Source organism: Pseudophryne corroboree (assembly GCF_028390025.1).
Source record: "Pseudophryne corroboree isolate aPseCor3 chromosome 3 unlocalized genomic scaffold, aPseCor3.hap2 SUPER_3_unloc_7, whole genome shotgun sequence".
Classification (NCBI taxonomy): Eukaryota; Metazoa; Chordata; class Amphibia; order Anura; family Myobatrachidae; genus Pseudophryne; species Pseudophryne corroboree.
The window spans coordinates 2572014-2596249 of NW_026967563.1; the positions used below are offsets into that span (position 1 = coordinate 2572014).

Here is a 24236-nt window from a genome sequence, read left to right on the forward strand (position 1 = left end):
GAATCCACCCATGGGGGTTCAGATTCAGAAGGCTGAGACAGCACATTGCAGTCCTGAGTACATGGAATAGACTCCTCAGGAGAAGATACAGACTCTGCAGCACAGGACACAGAGTCCTTAGACATGGTGATGTGGATATACACACACACACACACACACACACACAGGAAAATGTCAGACACAGTTTCCCCCAGAGTACCTTCAGAGAGTCACAGAGTATAAGGAGCCAGCCACACAGCGCCCCTGTAGGCAGTTATGATAAAAGCCCGGCGCTGACTTTAATATGGATGGCAGCGCTCCCTGTCAGTGTCCTAGTTCCTAGGATCTGCAGGGAGAAAATGGCGCTGGTGAGTGCTGGATCCTCACTGAGAGGAAGCCCCGCCCCTTGTAATGGCGTGCAGTTTCCCACACTAATTTGTTTATACTGGCCTGAGGATTTTAGTGATAACAGGGGGATTTGCGCCTGTTAGCTGTGTGACCAGTGTAGGGTTTATCTGCGCTGGCTCAGGACGCCCCTCAAAGTTCCTACACTGTGTGTTGCTGAGCCTTCCTGGAGCACAGCCTGTCAGAGCTGCGCTCCCACCCTTGTGCTGCCATACCCGGCCGCTAACCGGGACGCTGGCGCTGTACTCGCCACTTTTCTTTCTTCAGGCTTTGTTAGGGGGTGGCGGCTGTGCTGCAGGAGTGAGCAGTCACCTCGTGGGCTTGCGATCAGCACCCTCAGGAGCTCAGTGTCCTGTCAGTGTAGTAGAGAACAATTAACTCTTCAGGAAGTTGGTTCATATTCCTGATTCCCCTCCCCCCCCCAAGTCCCACAAAGCAGGGAGGCTTCTTGTAACCTAACTGACTCTATAAAATATAAACAACTAAGAAAACTCCTAGGAGCTCCCCTAGCTGTGACTGGCTCCTCCAGGCACATTTTCTAAACTGAATCTGGTAGGATGGGCATAGAGGGAGGAGCCAGCCCACACTATTAAACTCTTAAAGTGCCAGTGGCACCCAAAGGACCCGTCTATACCCCATGGTACTAAATGGACCCCGGCATCTTCTATGACGTAAGAGAAAGTAGATTATAACCTAGCAGATGATGATGATGATGATTGCAGTGTATTATAAGGTGTATTGCATGTAAAGTACCTTGTTCCACACCTACTCTGCTGTAGCAATATACCTTATATAAGGGTGAGTAACACATGTACAGGCTTACCAGCATATGAGCACACACATAAAGGAATGCTACCTTACCAATGCTTCCAGGAGTAACGTTAGGAGACATTTCTCTGATCCATCAGCTCATATGACTGATGTTATTGTTCAGCTAGAATCTACAGTTCATACGATATGTTCCCCATCCATTGTTTTACATTGGTGCTGACATAGGACTTGGCGAGTGACTACATCTCCATTTATACTTCATGGTTAGTTACCAGTACAAGAGAGAGATATATCTAAGTCTTATTATAATATTACATTTGTTATTGTGAGTGTTCTCAGGAGGGTGGACACAATGATAGTCTGAGACACAATATTATAAAGCCTTCATTAAAAGTTATGTTTTATTATACCCACACATTTACAATTAAGTGTCCCAGAGAGTCGTCTTCTCCTATTGTTTACAAGATTAATATTGTTACAGAAAATGTCACATTTCCATAATGTATTTTATTTCCAGCAGATGGACACACAAGCAGGAATATCTCAGAAGGACATCTAATGTTATCCCTGGATTGTGAAAGAAGAGATAATGACAGTAGACAGGATTCTCCAGGAGATAACCCCATTACCCCAATTATACATCCAGCTCTATCTGCTGATCCCTCTGATCCTGGGAAATGTTCTCCTGATCACTCTGATATTAGTGCATCAGTTACAGCTCTGAGAGTAGATACAGTGTTTACCTGTTCTGTAGATGCCAAATGTTTTACACAGAACACAAAGCCTATTAACCCACAGACAGGTAAGGCAGGTGAGAGGCCATTTCTATGTTCTGAGTGTGGGAAATGTTTTACACTGAAATCACAACTTCTTACACATCAGCGAAGTCACACAAGTGAGAATCCATTTCCATGTTCTGAGTGTGGGAAATGTTTTACACGGAAATCAAATCTTGTTATACATCAGAGAAGTCACACAGGTGAGAATCCATTTCCATGTTCTGAGTGTGGAAAATGTTTTGCATACAAATCAGAACTTGTTAAACATCACAGAAGTCACACAGGTGAGAAGCCATTTCCATGTTCTGAGTGTGGGAAATATTTTACACAGAAATCAAGTCTTGTTATACATCAGAGAAGTCACACAGGTGAGAATCCATTTCCATGTTCTGAGTGCGGGAAATGTTTTTCCCGGAAATCAGAACTTGTTAAACATCACAGAAGTCACACAGGTGAGAAGCCATTTCCATGTTCTGAGTGTGGGAAATATTTTGCACACAAATCAAGTCTTGTTATACATCAGAGAAGTCACACAGGTGAGAATCCATTTCCATGTTCTGAGTGTGGGAAATGTTTTTCCCGGAAATCACAACTTGTTACACATCAGCGAAGTCACACAGGTGAGAAGGCATTTCCATTTTCTGAGTGTGGGAAATGTTTTGTGCACAAATCAGTTCTTCTTAGACATCAAAGAAGTCACACAGGTGAGAAGCCGTTTTCTTGCTCTGACTGCGAGAAATGTTTTTCCTGGAAATCACAACTTGTTACACATCAGCGAAGTCACACAGGTGAGAATCCATTTCAATGTTCTGATTGTGGGAAATGTTTTGCACAGAAATCAGTTCTTCTTAGACATCAGAAAAGTCACACAGGTGAGAAGCCATTTCCATGTTCTGAGTGTGGGAAATGTTTTGCACACAAATCAGAACTTGTTAAACATCACAGAAGTCACACAGGTGAGAGGCCATTTCCATGTTCTGAGTGTGGGAAATGTTTTGCACTTAAATCAGATCTTCTTAGACATCAAAGAAGTCACACAGGTGAAAAGCCATTTTCTTGTTCTGAGTGTGGGAAATGTTTTACACTGAAATCACATCTTGATAGACATCAGAGAAATCACACATCAGAGAAGTCACACAGGTGAGAGGCCATTTCTATACTATGAGAAATATATCAGCTCTTGTTGCACAAAATAGACATCAGTCAGGTGAGGAACCATTTTAATCTTCTGGAGTATACTTAAAATGAAGAAAAGATGAGATATGAGGTGCACTCTGGAAGCTTATAGGGGGTTAATCAGAGATGAACGCAGATGTGACATCACGCAGCCCCCTGGAAAATGGTCCAGGCCCTCCCGCATATAGACAAAAATCTGTGTATTAAAGATATGAAATAAAGTTGTTTAAAAACAAAATATTTCCGGTGAGTCATTTTATGTGTCTGTGTATTATCTTATTTCCAGATAATTGTTGCTATGGTGACAGAAACAATTTCCTGTTAATGTGTCACTTGTATTGTTACTTTTGTGTCCACATAATATCAGTGTTGCTGTGTATAAATATCCCGTCTGGTGTATAAGGGTGGGTACACACGCTGCCATTTTAGCTATGTCTGATTGTGACCGCTCATGTGAATAGTGGGGTGACATTACAGGAGGCGGGTGTCATGGCTGGGTTAGGTTGTGCACCCGGACTAGTAGTGGACACTGCATCTGGTCTTGAGCGCTGTGGACAGAACTGGGCTGGCTTAATTGGTCTGATTCAGGAGTGGCAGTCAGGCAGTATGAACTGTGATGGTAGGTGACCGGCTGTGAGTACTGGACCACTGTTGGGAGCCACCAGTGCAATGTGTAGCCGGGTAACACCTATAGAGAGAGTCACTTGAGGACTGGTGAGGGACGGAATGCTGGGAGGAACAGCAATGCAGGAGAGGCTCGGGTCACTGGCTGGAACCAGTGTGGTAGCTGTGAGGACTGGTGAGTAACGGAATGCTGGGAGGAACAGCAATGCAGGAGAGGCTCGGGTCACTGGCTGGAACCAGTGTGGTAGCTGTGAAGAGGTAGAAGTCTATGGTAATGACTGTAGAAGAAGCTGAGGGCATCAGCAATACTTGTAGACGAAGCTGAGGATGTCAGCAACACTTGTAAACGAAGCTGAGGATGTCAGAAATACTTGTGAACGAAGCCGAGGATGTCGGCAATGCTTGTAGATGAATCTGAGGATGTCAGCAACACGGGTTTTCAGATGCTGGGCAGCTGAGGTAGTGCAGTGGGGATTCCATATGCTGTGCAGGCACTGCTGGTTTCCCAGTAGCTGTGATGCGGTGGTTCTGCATAATGGATACTGCAATGTTGTAGACAGCAGTAGCAGGTTTTCCGGATACTATGGTGCGCTACTCTGCACATCGGAGAACTGGAAGCTGGTAGGAACCAGCAGAATCTCTAATGCCGCTAGGGATATAGGACAGCCTCTCTGGATCACTGGATGACTTCCAGGGAGTCTGGAGATGCCAGGATGTAACGGCAGTGATGGCCTTTTAAATCATCCAGGGAGTCGGGCAGTGCGGGGGATGGTAACTTGCACTGAGTCTATCACCAGCAGGAGATTCTCAAGCTCACTCCAGGCTGAGAGACACCAAAGCACTGACAGCTTGTTAGTGCTGAGAGCTGGAACTTATACCCAGTGCTTGCAGCTGAGTGGATGAACTGCTCACATGACACGGAGAGACTCTGGGTTGGCTCCTGGAGAATCAGCTGTCTGGAGACTGTCATGGCACTGCCCATGGAGGGGAGCAGCGGGAACTCCGGCGTGCTGCGGCCTGATCCAATGGCCGCTAGCAGGGAGACGCTGGAGCACAATCATGGAAACGGCTGCGAGCAGCAGGACACAGCGGAGACGTGCTTGAACGAGGGATCGTGCCCAGACTTGTGGCGGAGGTAGGCCAAGGCGTGACTGGGGAACGCAGGTAACCTCCATTTTGTGACAGGGGGTCTCTCTCTGTGTAACTAAATAGTGGCAGACATTTTATATCAGTGCGTTTATGTGGAGTGGGGGCAGTGGCCTGTCAGGAAGCTGCAATTACATCATGTGACTTCCTCTCATTTCCATATTCCCTTCTGCTGTGTGTGTGTATATATATGTGTGTGTGTATATATATATATGTGTGTGTGTGATGTGTGTATATATATATATGTGTGTGTGTGTGTGTGTGTGTATATATATATATATATATATATATGTGTGTGTGTAGAGCACAATCATGGATCAGTGTTAAAATGACCTTCAGGCTGTGTGTATAAGGTGTATATGATGTGCATACGGTGTACATGAAACATAAATCCCAATGATATCTCATTATGGTAAGCAATTATTCCAAAATACGGAAAAATACTATATCCAAAATACTTCTGGGGGTATATTTACTAACATTCGTATCTTTCGGAAAAAGGTCAAAGTTCAATCACGAATGACATCGAAAGTGTAAAAGTGCAACTTTTTGAATTGATTACGACTAATTTACTAAGCTGTCGTATTCTGCATTTTCGTTTGTTCCGATGTCGATGTCATTCGTTTTTTTCCCTGTGTTTTACGGCAGTGATTTGCAAAACACTGCCGACTTTAACACAATGAATCACGGCCGGATCTGTGAGATCCGTGCTGGGGTTCATTGTGCATTTAAAAAAAAAAAATAGTGTAAAACCAAAAAAAAAATTGCGTGGGGTCCCCCCTCCTAAGCATAACCAGCCTCGGGCTCTTTGAGCTGATCCTGGTTGCAGAAATATGAGGAAAAAATGGACAGGGGTTCCCCCATATTTAAGCAACCAGCATCGGGCTCTGCGCCTGGTCCTGGTTCCAAAAATACGGGGGACAAAAAGCGTAGGGGTCCCCCGTATTTTTGAAACCAGCACCGGGCTCCACTAGCTGGACAGATAATGCCACAGGCGGGGGTCACTTTTATACAGTGCCCTGCATCCGTGGCATCAAATATCCAGCTAGTCACCCCTGGCCGGGGTACCCTGGGGGAGTGGGAACCCCTTCAATCAAGGGGTCCCCCCCCAGCCACCCAAGGGCCAGGGGTGAAGTCCGAGGCTGTCCCCCCCCCATCCAATGGGCTGCGGATGGGGGGCTGATAGCCTTTGTGATGGTTATGAATATTGTTTTTAGTAGCAGTACTACAAGTCCCAGCAAGCCTCCCCCGCAAGCTGGTACTTGGAGAACCACAAGTACCAGCATGCGGCGGAAAAACTGGGCCGCTGGTACCTGTAGAACTACTACTAAAAAAATACCCCAAAAAACACACACACCTTGAAAGTAAAGTTTTAATACATCCATCCACACAAACATATACACATACTTACCTTATGTTCCCACGCAGGTCGGTCCTCTTCTCCAGTAGAATCCATGGGGTACCTGTTGAAAAAATTCTACTCACTAAATCCAGTGTAGATCGGTCCTCTTCAAATCCATTTGTAATCCACGTACTTGAGAAGAAAAAAAAAAACGGAGTCCCGACCACGAACTGAAAGGGGCCCCATGTTTTCACATGGGACTCCTTTCCCCGAATGCCAGGAACCCCCTCTGACTTAAGTCCAAGAGGGTTCCATCAGCCAATCAGGGAGCGCCACGTTGTGGCACCCTCCTGATCGGCTGTGTACTCCTGTACTCACTGACAGGCAGCACACGGCAGTAACCAATGGTGGGAATTTTGCGGTCAGCGGTGAGGTCACTTTCGGTCAACCGCTGAGCAGAAAGTTCCCACCATTGGTTACAATGGAGCGCATAGGCGCTACATTGTAACACTGCCGTGTGCCGCACGTGGATTACAAATGGATTTGAAGAGGACCGATCTACACTGGATTTAGTGAGTATAATTTATTTCAACAGGTACCCCATGGATTCTACTGGAGAAGAGGACCGACCTGCGTGGGAACATAAGGTAAGTATGTGTATATGTTTGTGTGGATGGATGTATTAAAACTACTTTCAAGGTGTGTGTTTTTTGGGGTATTTTTTTAGTAGTAGTTCTACAGGTACCAGCGGGCCCGTTTTTCCGCCTGCAGGCTGGTACTTGTGGTTCTCCAAGTACCAGCTTGCGGGGGAGGTTTGCTGGGACTTGTAGTACTGCTACTAAAAACAATATTCATTACTTCAAACAAAGGCTATCAGCCCCCCATCCGCAGCCCATTGGATGGGGGGGACAGCCTCGGGCTTCACCCCTGGCCCTTAGGTGGCTGGGGGGGGGACCCCTTGATTGAAGGTGTCCCCACTCCCCCAGGGTACCCCGGCCAGGGCTGACTAGTTGGATATTTGATACCACGGCCGCAGGGCACTGTATAAAAGTGACCCCCGGCTGTGGCATTATCTGTCCAGCTAGTGGAGCCCGGTGCTGGTTTCAAAAATACGGGAGACCCCTACGTTTTTTGTCCCCCGTATTTTTTGAACCAGGACCAGGCGCAGAGCCCGATGCTGGTTGCTTAAATATGGGGGAACCCCTGTCCTTTTTTCCCCATATTTCTGCAACCAGAAAGAGCCTGAGGCTGGTTATGCTTAGGAGGGGGGACCCCACGCAATTTTTTGTGTGAAAAATAACACTTTCCCACCCCTTCCCACTGATATACATGCACGGATCTCATGGATCCGTGCATGCCTATCCAATCACGGCTCAAAAAAGCAGGTCTGCTTTTTTTTAGCACTTTTTTACGATTTGTAATTTTTCACTGCAGTGTTTGGCTCTTTTGAGATTTGCACTTTTTAGTAAATGACCGAGTTCTGCTAATTTGCTGGCGTATTTGACCGATGGTGTATTCATTCGTATTTTTCTTCTTGGACTTCCAAAAAAATATGAATGCCCTCATCACTGCCGTGATTTGAGTTTAGTAAATGACCGAGATGACACTTTGAAGAAAAAACGGCATCTCAGTCAAAATCGGGACCTTAGTAAATATACCCCCTGGTACCAAGCATTTTGTATAAGGGATAATCAACCTGTAATATTAGTGATGTGCACCGGAACTTTTTCGGGTTTTGTGTTTTGGTTTTGGATTCGGTTCGGCGGCCGTGTTTTGGATTCGGACACGTTTTGGCAAAACCTCCCTGAAATTTTTTTGTCGGATTCGGGTGTGTTTTGGATTCTGGTGTTTTTTTACAAAAAACCCTCAAAAACAGCTTAAATCATAGAATTTGGGAGTCACTTTGATCCCATAGTATTATTAACCTCAATAACCATCATTTCCACTCAGTTTCAGTCTATTCTGAACACCTCACACCTCACAATATTATTTTTAGTCCTAAAATTTGCACTGAGGTCGCTGGATGATTAAGCTAAGCGACCCAAGTGGCAGACACAAACACCTGGCTCATCTAGGAGTGGCACTGCAGTGTCAGGCAGGATGGCACTTCAAAAAAATAGTCCCCAAACAGCACATGATGCAAAGAAAAATTAAAGAAAAAAGAGGTGCAAGATGGAATTGTCCTTTGGCCCTCCCACCCACCCTTATGTTGTATAAACAGGACATGCACACTTTAACAAACCCATCATTTCAGCGACAGGGTCTGCCACACAACTGTGACTGAAATGACGGGTTGGTTTGGGCCCCCACCAAAAAAGAAGCAATCAATCTCTCCTTGCACAAACTGGCTCTACAGAGGCAAGATGTCCACCTCATCATTATCCTCCGATTCCTCACCCCTTTCACTGTGTACATCCCCCTCCTCACAGATTATTAATTCATCCCCACTGGAATCCACCATATCAAGTTCCTGTGTACTTTCTGGAGGCAATTGCTGGTGAATGTCTCCACGGAGGAATTCATTATAATTAATTTTGATGAACATCATCTTCTCCACATTTTCTGGAAGTAACCTCGTACGCCGATTGCTGACAAGGTGAGCGGCTGCACTAAACACTCTTTCGGAGTACACACTGGAGGGGGGGCAACTTAGGTAAAATAAAGCCAGTTTCTGCAAGGGCCTCCAAATTGCCTCTTTTTCCTGCCAGTATACATACGGACTGTCTGACGTGCCTACTTGGATGCGGTCACTCATATAATCCTCCACCATTCTTTCAGTGGTGACAGAATCATATGCAGTGACAGTAGACGACATGTCAGCAATCGTTGGCAGGTCCTTCAGTCCGGACCAGATGTCAGCACTCGCTCCAGACTGCCCTGCATCACCATCAGCGGGTGGGCTCGGAATTCTTAGCCTTTTCCTCGCAGCCCTCAGTTGCGGGAGAATGTGAAGGAGGAGCTGTTGACAGGTCACGTTCCGCTTGACTTGACAATTTTCTCACCAGCAGGTCTTTGAACCTCTGCAGACTTGTGTCTGCCGGAAAGAGAGATACAACGTAGGTTTTAAATCTAGGATCGAGCACGGTGGCCAAAATGTAGTGCTCTGATTTCAACAGATTGACCACCCGTGAATCCTGGTTAAGCAAATTAAGGGCTCCATCCACAGGTCCCACATGCCTAGCGGAATTGCTGTTTTAGCTCCTCCTTCAATGTCTCCAGCTTCTTCTGCAAAAGCCTGATGAGGGGAATGACCTGACTCAGGCAGGCAGTGTCTGAACTGACTTCACGTGTGGCAAGTTCAAAGGGTTGCAGAACCTTGCACAACGTTGAAATCATTCTCCACTGCGCTTGAGTCAGGTGCATTCCCCCTCCTTTGCCTATATCGTAGGCAGATGTATAGGCTTGAATGGCCTTTTGCTGCTCCTCCATCCTCTGAAGCATATAGAGGGTTGAATTCCACCTCGTTACCACCTCTTGCTTCAGATGATGGTAGGGCAGATTCAGGACTGTTTGCTGGTGCTCCAGTCTTCGGCACACGGTGGCTGAATGCCGAAAGTGGCACGCAAATTCTTTGGCCACCGACGGCATCTCTTGCACGCCCCTGTCATTTTTTAAATAATGCTGCACCACCAAATTCAATGTATGTGCAAAACATGGGACGTGCTGGAATTTGCCCAGATATAATGCACGCACAATATTGGTGGCGTTGTCCGACGTCACAAATCCCAAGGAGAGTCCAATTGGGGTAAGCCATTCTGCGATGATGTTCCTCAGTTTCCATAAGAGGTTGTCAGCTGTGTGCCTCTTATGGAAAGCGGTGATACAAAGCGTAGCCTACCTAGGAACGAGTTGGCATTTGCGAGATGCTGCTACTGGTGCCACTGCTGCTGTTCTGGCTGCGGGAGGCAATACATCTACCCAGTGGGCTGTCACAGTCATATAGTCCTGAGTCTGCCCTGCTCCACTTGTCCACATGTCTGTGGTTAAGTGGATATTGGGTACAACTGCATTTTTTAGGACACTGGTGACTCTTTTTCTGACGTCTGTGTACATTTTCGGTATTGCCTGCCTAGAGAAATGGAACCTAGATGGTATTTGGTACCGGGGACACAGTACCTCAATCAAGTCTCTAGTTGCCTCTGAATTAACGGTGGAAACCGGAAACACGTTTCTCACCACCCAGGCTGTGATATTTCATCTTCCTCGCAAAGGACTGTTGGACAGTCAATTGCTTACTGGAAGTAGTACAAGTGTCCTCCTGACTTCCCCTCTGGGATGATGATCGACTCCCAGCAGCAACAACAGCAGCACCAGCAGCAGTATGCGTTACACTCAAGGATCCATCGGAGGAATCCTAGTCAGGAGAGTACTCGTCAGACTTGCCAGTGACATGGCCTGCAGGACTATTGGCGTTCCTGTCTAAGGAGGAAATTGACACTGAGGAAGTTGGTGGTGTGGTTTGCAGGAGCTTGGTTACAAGAGGAAGGGATTTAGTGGTCAGTGGACTGCTTCCGCTGTCACCCAAACTTTTTGAACTTGTCAATGACTTCGGATGAATGCGCTCCTGGTGACATATAAGGGAGGATGTTCCTAGGGGGTTAACGTCCTTACCCCTACTTATTACAGCTTGACAAAGGCAACACACGGCTTGACAAATGTTGTCCGCATTTCTGTTAAAATAATCCCACACCGACGAGGTGATTTTTTTTTTTGTAATTTGACCAGGCATGTCAATTGTCATATTCGTCCCACGGACAACAGGTGTCTCCCCGGGTGCCTGACTTAAAAAAACCACCTCACCATCAGAATCCTCCTTGTCAATTTCCTCCTCAGCGCTAGCAACACCCATATCCTCATCCTGGTGTACTTCAACAGTGACATCTTCAATTTGACTATCAGAAACTGGACTGCGGGTGCTCCTTCCAGCACTTGCAGGGGGCGTGCAAATGGTGAAAGGCACAAGCTCTTCCCGTCCAGTGTTGGGAAGGTCAGGCATCGCAACCGACATAATTGGACTCTCCTTGGTGATTTGTGATTTAGAAGAATGCACAGTTCTTTGCTGTGCTTTTGCCAGTTTAGGTCTTCATTTTTCTAGCGGGAGGATGAGTGCTTCCATCCTCATGTGAATATGAACCACTAGCCATGAACATAGGCCAGGGCCTCAGCTGTTCCGTGCCACTCCGTGTCGTAAATGGTATATTGGCAAGTTTACGCTTCTCATCAGACGCTTTTTATTTTGATTTTTGGGTCATTTTACTGAACTTTTGTTTTTTGGATTTTACATGCTCTCTACTATGACATTGGGCATCGGCCTTGGCAGACGACATTGATGGCATTTCATCATCTCGGCCATGACTAGTGGCAGCAGCTTCAACAGGAGGTGGAAGTGGATCTTGATCTTTCCCTATTTTACCCTCCACATTTTTGTTCTTCATTTTTTAAAGTGTGGAATTATATGCCAGTAATATATCAATAGCAATGGCCTACTGTACCGTACTACTATATATTATATACTGGTGGTCAGCAAAATTCTGCACTGTCCTACTATATATACTGCGCACAACTAAAATGCACCACAGGTATGGATGGATAGTATACTTGACGACACAGAGGTAGGTAGAGCAGTGGCCTACTGTACCGTACTGCTATATATTATATACTGGTGGTCAGCAAAATCCTGCACTGTCCTCCTACTATATATACTGTGCTCAACTAAAATGCACCACAGGTATGGATGGATAGTATACTTGATGACACAGAGGTAGGTAGAGCAGTGGCCTACTGTACCATACTGCTATATATTATATACTGGTGGTCAGCAAAATTCTGCACTGTCCTACTATATATACTGCGCACAACTAAAATGCACCACAGGTATGGATGGAGAGTATACTTGACGACACAGAGGCAGGTAGAACACTGGCCTACTGTACCGTACTGCTATATATTATATACTGTGATCAACAAAATTCTGCACTGTCCTCCTACTATATATACTGCGCACAACTAAAATGCACCACAGGTATGGATGGCTAGTATACTTGACGACACCGAGGTAGGTAGAGCAGTGGCCTACTGTACCGTACTGCTATATATTGTATAATGGTTGTCAGCAAAATTCTGCACTGTCCTCCTACTATATATACTGCGCACAACTAAAATGCACCACAGGTATGGATGGATAGTATACTTGACAACACAGAGGTAGGTAGAGCAGTGGCCTACTGTACCGTACTGCTATATATTATATACTGGTGGTCAGCAAAATTCTGCACTGTCTTCCTACTATATATACTGCGCACAACTAAAATGCACCACAGGTATGGATGGATAGAATACTTGACAACACAGAGGTAGGTAGAGCAGTGGCCTACTGTACCGTACTGCTATATATTATATATTGGTGGTCAGCAAAACTCTGCACTGTCCTACTATATATACTGCGCACAACTAAAATGCACCACAGGTATGGGTGGAGAGTATACTTGACGACACAGAGGCAGGTAGAACACTGGCCTACTGTACCGTACTGCTATATATTATATACTGTGATCAACAAAATTCTGCACTGTCCTCCTACTATATATACTGCGCACAACTAAAATGCACCACAGGTATGGATGGATAGTATACTTGACAACACAGAGGTAGGTAGAGCAGTGGCCTACTGTACCGTACTGCTATATATTATATACTGGTGGTCAGCAAAATTCTGCACTCTCCTCCTACTATGTATATTGCACACAACTAAAATGCACCACAGGTATGGATGGATAGTATACTTGACGACACAGAGGTAGGTGGAGCAGTGGCCTACTGTTCCGTACTGCTATATATTATACGCTGGTGGTCAGCAAAATTCTGCACTGTCCTCCTACTATATATACTGCGCACAACTAAAATGCACCACAGGTATGGATGGATTGTATACTTGACGACACAGAGGTAGGTAGAGCAGTGGACTACTGTACCGTACTGCTATATATTATATACTGGTGGTCAGGAAAATTCTGCACTATCCTCCTACTATATATACTGCGCACAACTAAAAAGCACCACAGGTATGGATGTATAGTATAATTGACGACACAGGTAGGTAGAGCAGTGGCCTACTGTACCGTACTGCTATATATTATATACTGGTGGTCAGCAAAATTCTGCACTGTTCTCCTATTATATATACTGTGCACAACTAAAATGCACCACAGGTATGGATAAATAGTATACTTGATGACACAGAGGCAGGTAGAGCAGTGGCCTACTGTACCGTACTGCTATATATTATATACTGTGATCAGCAAAATTCTGCACTGTCCTCTATATATACTGCGCACAACTTAAATGCACCACAGGTATGGATGGATAGTATACTTGACAACACAGGTAGGTAGAGCAGTGGCCTACTGTACCGTACTGCTACATATTATATACTGGTAGTCAGCAAAATTCTGCACTGTCCTACTATATATACTGCGCACAACTAAAATGCACCACAGGTATGGACGGATAGTATACTTGATGACACAGAGGTAGGTAGAGCAGTGGCCTTCTGTACCGTACTGCTATATATTATATACTGGTGGTCAGGAAAATTCTGCACTGTCCTCCTACTATATATACTGCACGCAACTAAAATGCACCACAGGTATGGATGGATAGAATACTTGACAACACAGAGGTAGGGAGAGCAGTGGCCTTCTGTACCGTACTGCTATATATTATATACTGGTGGTCAGCAAAATTCTGCACTGTCCTCCTACTATATATACTGCACACAACTAAAATGCACCACAGGTATGGATGGATAGTATACTTGACGACACAGAGGTAGATAGAGCAGTGGCCTACTGTATTGTACTGCTATTTATTATATACAGGTGGTCAGCAAAATTCTGCACTGTCCTCCTACTATATATACTGTGCACAACTATAATGCACCACAGATATGGATGGATAGTATACTTGACGACACCGAGGTAGGTAGAGCTGTGGCCTACTGTACCGTACTGCTATATATTATATACTGGTGGTCAGCAAAATTCTGCACTGTCCTCCTACTATATATACTGTGTACAACTAAAAAGCTAGAAAGTATTTAGTGTGGAACCGCACTAGTCTGACAATAATACTAAAGTATAAGGAATAAATGAAAAAAACAATATATGTGCAGTTAATGAATAATTCTTAAACTGCTAATGATTGGCGGTGCTCCCAGGAATTTTGTAGGTTAGACTACAATAAAAAGGAGAGGAAAGACAAAAAACCCTTGTTTGGGAGCACTCATTAGTAACGATCGAAATGTGAGTAGTGAAAGGAAATGAAATAAAACTTAACCTTTATTTCTTGAAAATAAAAAGATATATATACCTAAAGTAATATCTATAATAGAAGAGCTTGTTGACTAATGAAAAAACTTGGTGACCTTTTTAACATACAAGATGGTTGGAGAGGGTGAAAATATCGAAGGACAATGATGTGTTAAATATCTATATATATATATGTGATATATGTGTGGATGCCATGTGGCACCAAACGGCATTAAAGGCATCCCAAAGGAACATCACTGATCATGCCCAAAATATAGGTATAACTGGTAGCGTAGTTGTAATGTGAAACTCGAGATTAGAGTACCAAAAAGATAAGAGAAAGAATGTTGGAATAAGTCGAAGGTTTCATTTGGGAAAGAGGCCCACTGCACCTGGTATTCTCAGGAGGTTTCCCTTCCTGATACTAAACAGGCCATGCCTGCTTAGCTTCCGAGATCGGACAAGATCGGGCGTGTTCAGGGTAGTATGGCCGTGGGCCAATGTTGGGAGGGTAATGGGAAAACCACACTCTGCTTTCTGTACTTCACATATAATGAAAGAAATTGATCTGAAATGGTATTTCCAGATAGGAGTGTGTGTTTGTGGCAGAGAGATGTTGAGAAAGAGGCACAAGGGAATGAAAAGAGATTGAAAGGAGAAAAACAATTTGTGTGTGGGAAAGATTGTGAAGATATGTGTGTAAGTGTGTCTGCTGGTGGAAAAAGGGGTGAGAAAGGGTGTGTATTGGTGATTGTGTGAGGTATTGAGAAATGGTGAAAATGGATATTGCAGATGGGTGCTAGCTGGCTTTTGATATGGAAGAGAAAAACTTTATGTGTTGAGCATGTTGGAGCTGGGTCAAATTGGTTGTTAGTACCCTGAACACGCCCGATCTTGTCCGATCTCGGAAGCTAAGCAGGCATGGCCTGTTTAGTATCAGGAAGGGGAACCTCCTGAGAATACCAGGTGCAGTGGGCCCTTTTTCAAGAAAAATACCCATTCTCCACACTTTTGCTTCTGGAAAAACCTATTGAATCAATTTTCCTCTGATTTATGTACGGTACAGATAGCAGCAGTGACCTTTCTTTTCATTTCATTTACTTTCATTCCAACAAATGGCCCACGGCCATACTACCCTGAATACGCCCGATCCTGTCCGATCTCGGAAGCTAAGCAGGCATGGCCTGGTCAGTATCCGGAAGGGAAACCTCCTGAGAATACCAGGTGCAGTGGGCCTCTTTCCCAAATGAAACCTTCGACTTATTCCAACATTCTTTCTCTCACCTTTTTGGTACTCCAATCTCGAGTTTCACATTACAACTACGCTACCAGTTATACCTATATTTTGGGCATGCTCAGTGATGTTCCTTTGGGATGCCTTTAATGCCATTTGGTGCCACATGGCATCCACACATATATCACATATATATATATAGATATTTAACACATCATTGTCCTTCGATATTTTCACCCTCTTCAACCATCTTGTACCTCATATGTTAAAAAGGTCACCAAGTTTTTTCATTAGTCAACAAGCTCTTCTATTATAGATATTACTTTAGGTATATATATCTTTTTATTTTCAAGAAATAAAGGTTAAGTTTTATTTCATTTCCTTTCACTACTCACATTTCGATCGTTACTAATGAGTGCTCCCAAACAAGGGTTTTTTGTCTTTCCTCTCCTTTTTATTGTATTACAACTAAAAAGCACCACAGGTATGGATGGATAGTATACTTGACGACACAGAGGTAGGTAGAGCAGTGGCCTACTGTACCGTACTGCTGTATATTATATACTGGTGGTCAGCAAAATTCTGCACTGTCTTCCTACTATATATACTGCGCACAACTAAAATGCACCACAGGTATGGATGGATAGTATAATTGAGGACACAGGTAGGTAGAGCAGTGGCCTACTGTACCGTACTGCTATATATTATATACTGGTGGTCAGCAAAATTCTGCACTGTCCTCCTACTATATATACTGCGCACAACTAAAATGCACCACAGGTATGGATGGATAGAATACTTGACAACACAGAGGTAGGTAGAGCAGTGGCCTTCTGTACCGTACTGCTATATATTATATACTGGTGGTCAGCAAAATTCTGCACTGTCCTCCTACTATATATACTGCACACAACTAAAATGCACCACAGGTATGGATGGATAGTATACTTGACGACACAGAGGTAGGTAGAGCAGTGGCCTACTGTATTGTACTGCTATATATTATATACAGGTGGTCAGCAAAATTCTGCACTGTCCTCCTACTATATATACTGTGCACAACTATAATGCACCACAGATATGGATGGATAGTATACTTGACGACACAGAGGTAGGTAGAGCAGTGGCCTACTGTACCGTACTGCTATATATTATATACTGGTGGTCAGCAAAATTCTGCACTGTCCTCCTACTATATATACTGTGCACAACTAAAAAGCACCACAGGTATGGATGGATAGTATACTTGATGACACAGAGGTAGGTAGAGCAGTGGCCTACTGTACCGTACTGCTGTTTATTATATACTGGTGGTCAGCAAAACTCTGCACTGTCTTCCTACTATATATACTGCGCACAACTGAAATGCACCACAGGTATGGATGGATAGTATACTTGATGACACAGAGGTAGGTAGAGCAGTGGCCTACTGCACCGTACTGCTATATATTATATACTGGTGGTCAGCAAAATTCTGCACTGTCCTCCTACTATATATACTGCGCACAACTAAAATGCACCACAGGTATGGATGGATCGTATAGTTGACGACACAGAGGTAGGTAAGCAGTGGACTACTGTACTGTACTGCTATATAATACTGGTGGTCACTGGGCAGCAAAATTCTGCACTGTCCTCCTACTATATACTACAATGCAGCACAGATATGGAGCGTTTTTCAGACAGAGAACGTAGATATTTTAAGCACAATGAGCACAGATATTTGCAGCACACTGAGCACAGATATTTGCAGCACACTGAGCACAGATATTTCCAGCACACTGAGCACAGATATTTGCAGCACACTGAGCACAGACATTTGCAGCACACTGAGCACAGATATTTGCAGCACACTGAGCACAGAAACTGAGAGAATGCAGCCACGTCCTCTCCCTATCATCTCCAATGCACGAGTGAAAATGGCGGTGACGCATGGCTCCTTAGATAGAATACGAATTCGCGAGAATCTGACAGCGGGATGATGATGTTTGGGCTCGCTCGGGTTAACCGAGCAAGGCGGGAGGATCCGAGTCTGCCTCGGAACCGTGTAAAATTGGTGTAGTTCGGGGGGTTCAGATTCCGAGGAACTGAAACCGCTCATCACTAAGGCTAACCAGTAATGTTTTCACCTGCTGATGTACTTAGGGGGTAATTCAGAGTTGATTGTAGCAGCAAATTTGTTAGCAGATGGGCAAAACCATGTACAGTGCAGGGGAGGTAGATGTAACATGTGCAGAGAGAGTTAGATTTGGGTGGGTTATATTGTTCTGTGCAGGGTAAATACTGGCTGCTTTATTTTTACACTGCCATTTAATAAAATGCAGTTAAATTCAATTTGGTTCCATACTCACAATCTCCAAAAAGACTTCAAAGAGTTACAAACCAACAATAACACACAAAGGCAGCAGGCTGAGGCAGGGACACATGGAGCAGAAGTAAGATAACAGCTCTTACCCGTGGCCACGGTTGATCCAGGTACCCCAGCACCAGTACACCTTCCTTCTTCATGTGTCAATGTTGGATTGATCTCGGTGGTGGCCTCCAAAATTATTTTGCTGTTCAAAATAATTGAAGTCTCTTTGGTAGATTTATTGCACTGGAAAATTCACAGGGCTCATGATAAAAGAATATCATGAACTGCCCATTGACACAATAATTTCATCTTATATACTTCTAATTACAGCGTTACATGATCCAATCCAATTAACAGGCCAATCATTTACATAGACCAATCACAATTCATTTATCAGAGTATATTATTAATTTAAAAACTCCCCTTAGGGAGGATCTCCAATTAATTAGCTCAACATCTTGTAATTATGACTGTTTAATATCAAAATAAATTTTACCTTTCACCTACTTTTAATTATCTTTATTCTGCAAAATACAATTGCCTATTCTGCAGAACACTAGCTAACCACAGTCTCATGACACACTGCGCAGCTGCCGTACTTCTTGTTTTCACTAAAGTCAGTTTCTGCAAACATATAAAAAAAATCACTTTTAAAGCAACAGTTTATTTTATGAACAATAGACTAACTGACATCCAGCTTCCATTTTGTATTCACTTATCTATATCAGGCATTACGGTGTGTAATAATGTGTAAGGGGCATTATGTATTTATAATAATGTGTAAAGGGCGTTACGGTGTGTAATAATGTCTAAGGGGCATTATGTATTTATAATAATGTGTAAAGGGCGTTACGGTGTGTAATAATGTCTAAGGGGCATTATGTATTTATAATAATGTGAAAAGGGCGTTACAGTGTGTAATAATGTCTAAGGGGCATTACGTATTTATAATAATCTGTAAAGGGCATTACGGTGTGTAATAATGTGTAATGTGCATTACGGATGTGTAATAATGTGTAATGGGCATGACGGATGTATAATTATGTGTAATGGGCATTACGGTGTGTAATAATGTGTAATGTGCATTACGGATGTGTAATAATGTGTAATGGGCATGACGGATGTATAATCATGTGTAATGGGCATTATGGTGTGTAATAATGTGTAATGTGCATTACGGATGTATAATAATGTGTAATAGGAATTACAGTGTGTAATAATGTGTAATGGGTGTCAAAGTCGAAAAATATCGTTATTCACATTGCCATATACTAACCCCAATGCGCACGCCCACTGCTCGTGCATGCAGTCTGCTGTGCGTGCACATGTCCGCAAATTGCGTACACTCGCTCCGGCGATTACGCGCATGACATGCGTATTTACGGTAGAGTTTATGGGCTTGTAGCGGGCGACTCGTTTATAGTATAATTAACCTACATAGTGTGTTTTATAGATAATATTCCCCTTAACAATGTCAGTAAGTTTGTTTAGTTTAAACGGTTTCAGGGACTTGGGAATTCCTCTTTACATGATACAAAGGGTCTGACAAAGGTTGAACAGCGGTGTCTGGTACCTAACTGAAGAGTATTTTATTAGAAACATTCCGGTGTTGGTTAGGAAGAGATCGGTCGCTCCAGCGTATAGTTATATGTAAAAGTAGTTTATGGACATTTACAGTATTTGCAGTTCATTACACATGCAGGGGGGATCCAGAGGATGCCTCCCACCTGAGCAGTTGGAGAGAGACACATCCCACCCGTACGAACCCACCTATGACCTTTTGTTATAGTGCAAAGAGACATTCCTGTGTCCAATGAACAATGAGATTGTAAGGACCATTGTATTGTGAATGTAGGCTGTAAATATAAGGCAGCCAGCCTGGGCCAGCTCACTCACTTCTCTCAACAAAGGTTTTCATCATTGATTAACTTGGAGCTGGTTTCCAGATTGCGCCTGCAATTCATTCCCACGTGTGTAAGTTTTTCTCTGTGGCCATTTCGTTACTCTGTATGTATGCAATTGTTCTTTTGTAGCTAACTTATATTATAAGTGTTTGCCATTTATCCTCTTTCTGTTTATTTGTATTTGCAATCGTTTGCTAATGTTTGTATTTCTGCTTAGTTATTGTGTTTAGGTATTAATGTCAGGTCTGTAGTGTATGAACTGTTTTTGTTTTTCCCTTTTCTTACGTACTAAATATCGTCAGTAAAGGTGTTGGAACCTTAGCAAGGAGTGTGTGTTTCACTAGTTAGTATAAAGGGTTTCTGAGCGTCTCAATCGCTCAAACAGCTTTCATATTATCTGGGTTAATCAGCGTTTCATTGTGGTAGTATTACAGTACTAAGGTCTACAGTATAAGCATACCCTTACAGTGTGTTGTTACAAGGTTGTCTGTGTGTAGATCAGTGAGCGTCAGCGCCGCTCGTATCCCGCTCTTGCGGTACAGCGTCCGCTACGCTCATAGCGTAGCATTACGGTACTCGGGCCGCCTATAGCGTGCTCGATACCAAGCGTAAGCCGTGAGCGAATGTGCCGCTCGTGCGTCTCGACCACGGCCTAGCGTCTGCTACGCTAAGTGCGTACCATTATGGCACCTCGTGCGTCTATTGCGTATGTTGTAAGTATATAGCTTAGGTTCAAGATAAATAATTAGCTTTATCATGGGCATTATGGATGTAAAATAATGTGTAATGGGCATTACGGTATGTAATAATGTGTAATGGGCATTACGGATTTATAATTATGTGTAAAGGGCATTATGGTGTGTATTAATATGTCATGTGCGTTACAGACGTATAATATTATGTAATGGGCATTGTGGTTTGTGGCATAATGTTTAATGGGCATTCCGGATGTAAAATAATGTCTAATGGGCATTACGTATGTGTAATAATGTGTAATGGGCATTACGGATGTATAATTATGTGTAAAGGGCACTATGATGTGTAATAAAGTGTAATGTGCATTACGGATGTATAATAATGTATAATGGGCATTACGGTTTTGTAGCATAATGTGTAATGGGCATTACGGTGTGTAATGAGCATTATGGATGTATAAATATGTGTAATGGGCATTACGGTTTGTAATAATGTGTTATGTGCATTACGGATGTATAATAATGTGTAAAGGGCATTACAGTTTATAATAATGTGTAATGGGCATTACGGATGGATAATGTGTAATGGGCAATACGGTGTGTGATAATGTGTAATGGACATGACAGTGTGTAATAATGTCTAATGTGCAGTACGGATGTATAATAATGTGTAATGGACACGACGGTGTGTGGCATAATGTGTAATGGGCATTACGCTGTTTGGTATAATGTGCAATGGGCATTACGGTGTGTAATGAGCATTACAGTGTGTAACAATGTGTAATGGGCATTACATATGTATAATAATGTGCAATGGGCATTACGGTGTGCAGTATAATGTGTAATGTGCATTTTAGTGTCCAGTAATGTGTAATGGGCATTACAGTGTGTAATGCGCATTACAGTGTGTAACAATGTGTAATGGGCATTACAGATGTATAATAATGTGTAATGGGCATTACAGTGTATAGCATAATGTGCAATGTGCATTTCAGTGTGTAATAATGTGTAATGGCATTACGGTGTGTAATAATGTGTAATGGACATTACGGATGTTTAATAATGTGTAATAGGCATTACGGTGTGTAGCATAATGTGTAATGGGCATTATTGAGTATAATGGGCATTATGGTGTGTAATAATGTGCAATGGGCATTATGGATGTATTATTATGTGTAATGGGCATTTTGGTGTGTAATAATGTGTAATGTGCATTACGGATGTATAATAATGTGTAATGGGCATTACAGTTTTGTAGCATAATGTGTAATGGGCATTACGGTGTGTGTAATAATATGTACTGGGAATTATGGTGTGTAATGTGTAATGGACATTATGGATGTGTAGTAATGTTTAACGGGCATTACAGTTTGTATCATAATGTGTAATGGACATTACAGTGTGTAATAATGTGTAAAGAGCATTGCGGTGTGTGGTATATTATGTAATAGGCATTATGGTGTATAATAATGTGTAATGGGCATTACGGTGTGTAGCATAATGTGTAATGGGCATTACTGAGTAAAATAGGCATTACAGATGTAGAATAATGTGTAATGGGCATTTCAGATCGGTAATAATGTGTAATAGGAAATACGGATGTATAATTAAGTGTAACGGGCATTTTGGTGTGTAATAATGTGTAATGGGCATTATGAATGTATAATTAAGTGTAATGGGCATTATGGTGTGTGTAATAATAAGTACTGGACATTACGGTGTGTAATGTGTATTGGGCATTACGGTGTATATAATAATGTCTTATGGGAATTACGGCTTTATAATAATGTGTAATGAACATTACGGTGTGTAATGTGTAATTGGCAATATGGTGTGTAATAATGTGTAATGTGCATTACAGATGTATAATAATGTGTAAAAGGCATTAAGGATGTGTAATAATGTGTAATAGGCATTACGGTGTGTAATAATGTGTAATGGGCATTACGGACATATAATAATGTGTAATGTGCACTAAGGATTGTAGAATAATGTGTAACGGGCATTAAAGATGTGTAGTAAGGCGCCCATAACTTTATTGTGACTACATAAACCTTTCTTAAGCTAGCTTATCACTAAAATAAAACAACACGCACACTGAAATAAAGACACGGACACGGTAGCTGGAGTTAAAGGTCAGACGATATTTATTGATTGCTGACCAACTCTTTAAACTATAATTGTAATTGAATTGGAATTAATTTAGATTGTAGAGTTAAATTTAAATTGGAGGATAGCAAAGGAAAGTCGCTACCAGACACCAGCTCCAGTCACCTAGATGAAAACCAACAAACCATGGAGGGGAGTACCCAAACCTTGCCTCCTTCCTGCATAACCCGCATTGTGCTGGCCTCACCACTCTTTTCTCTGGCAAATGTTCGGTTCCCGCATGGGAACGTCTAAATGTCCAACTGCAAGAGAAGGACACACCTGCCGTCCTTCTAAAGAGGGTGCTCCACAATGACCACTTATGCCTGTTTGACCGCTGGTTGGTAGTGACTTCCCGCCAATCTGGCTTTCAATAGCCAACTGAAGGAACAAAACAAAGTAAATGTAATCAGGGAGGGCGGGAGTGCATACAATAAGTGGCAAGAGGAAGTCTGAGGCACATGATCCTGCCCTATATACTAACATAAGGCCAACCCTTTAAAGCTTGATGGACAACCCTCTAATCCTATAGGAAAAACCACCGGAAATATGATCTGCCTAGCAACTGCTTAGTCATCAAACAACCAATCACCAAAAGTTGGGCTCTTATATGGCCTCAGGCTTATGCAGCCTTCAGCTAATCTAAGACGACCACTTATGCCTGTTTGACCGCTGGTTGGTAGCGACTTCCTGCCACCAAAGGTTTACAAAACCGCCACCGCCATCCGAACCAGCAAATAATAACAAACTAAGAACAAACTAAAGAGCCCTAACGAAAAGGACCAAAAACATCCTCCAGGAAAACCTGCACTCCGTCCGGAGAAAGATGAACCCCATCCTCCTTGTAGAACTGCCGATTACGCAGCACAAGTAAAGGATGCCTGATAGCTACTCCACCTATGGCCCTAACAAACAGAGACACTGCTGAGTTCACCTTCTTGCGAGCCTTCTCCAGAGCCGAGAAACGCACCGCACCACGCCAATGAAAACGCGGAACTATCTCCGACCACACAATACGGACTCCCGGCCAGTGACAACGAATTGCCACCAAATCCGCCTTAATGGACAAAATTAAATCTATGCCCTTAACTCGGCCCAAATCATTCCCACCTATTTGCAGGATAATACAACTGGGGCGACCCCAGCGGCGCTCACGGTGAAAAAGGAGCCGCAACAAATCACCCCACAGCATGCCCCTGACACCTAACCAACGCAACTCCCTGGACCCAAAAACATCAGCTGCCCTAAGTGCCATGAGATGCCTCGCCGCCCCAAAATCAACAACAGCTGAAAAAGAAAAACACCCTAACATCAGAAATGTGAACACAAAACAAAACATATATAATGCAATAAACAGAAATAACCCAAGTGAAG

General features: G+C 43.2%; 2 protein-coding genes and 2 pseudogenes across 2 annotated transcripts in view; 2 read left to right on the plus strand and 2 right to left on the minus strand.

Annotated features, from left to right (window-relative positions):
- Positions 1-3348, plus strand: part of LOC134984624 (oocyte zinc finger protein XlCOF22-like) — a 59384-nt gene extending 56036 nt beyond the window's left edge. Inside the window, exon 6 of the mRNA XM_063950169.1 lies at positions 1673-3348. Within this exon, the coding sequence (XP_063806239.1) occupies positions 1673-3078 (1406 nt within the window). The 3' untranslated portion in view covers positions 3079-3348. The remainder of the gene's footprint in view (positions 1-1672) is intronic.
- The window catches only part of LOC134984645 (uncharacterized), a 475458-nt gene that overhangs the window by 369689 nt on the left and 81533 nt on the right, over positions 1-24236 (minus strand). The gene's annotated exons all lie outside the window — the stretch shown is intronic.
- LOC134984647 (5S ribosomal RNA) lies at positions 14909-15026 on the minus strand (annotated as a pseudogene).
- Positions 15647-15764, plus strand: LOC134984659 (5S ribosomal RNA; annotated as a pseudogene).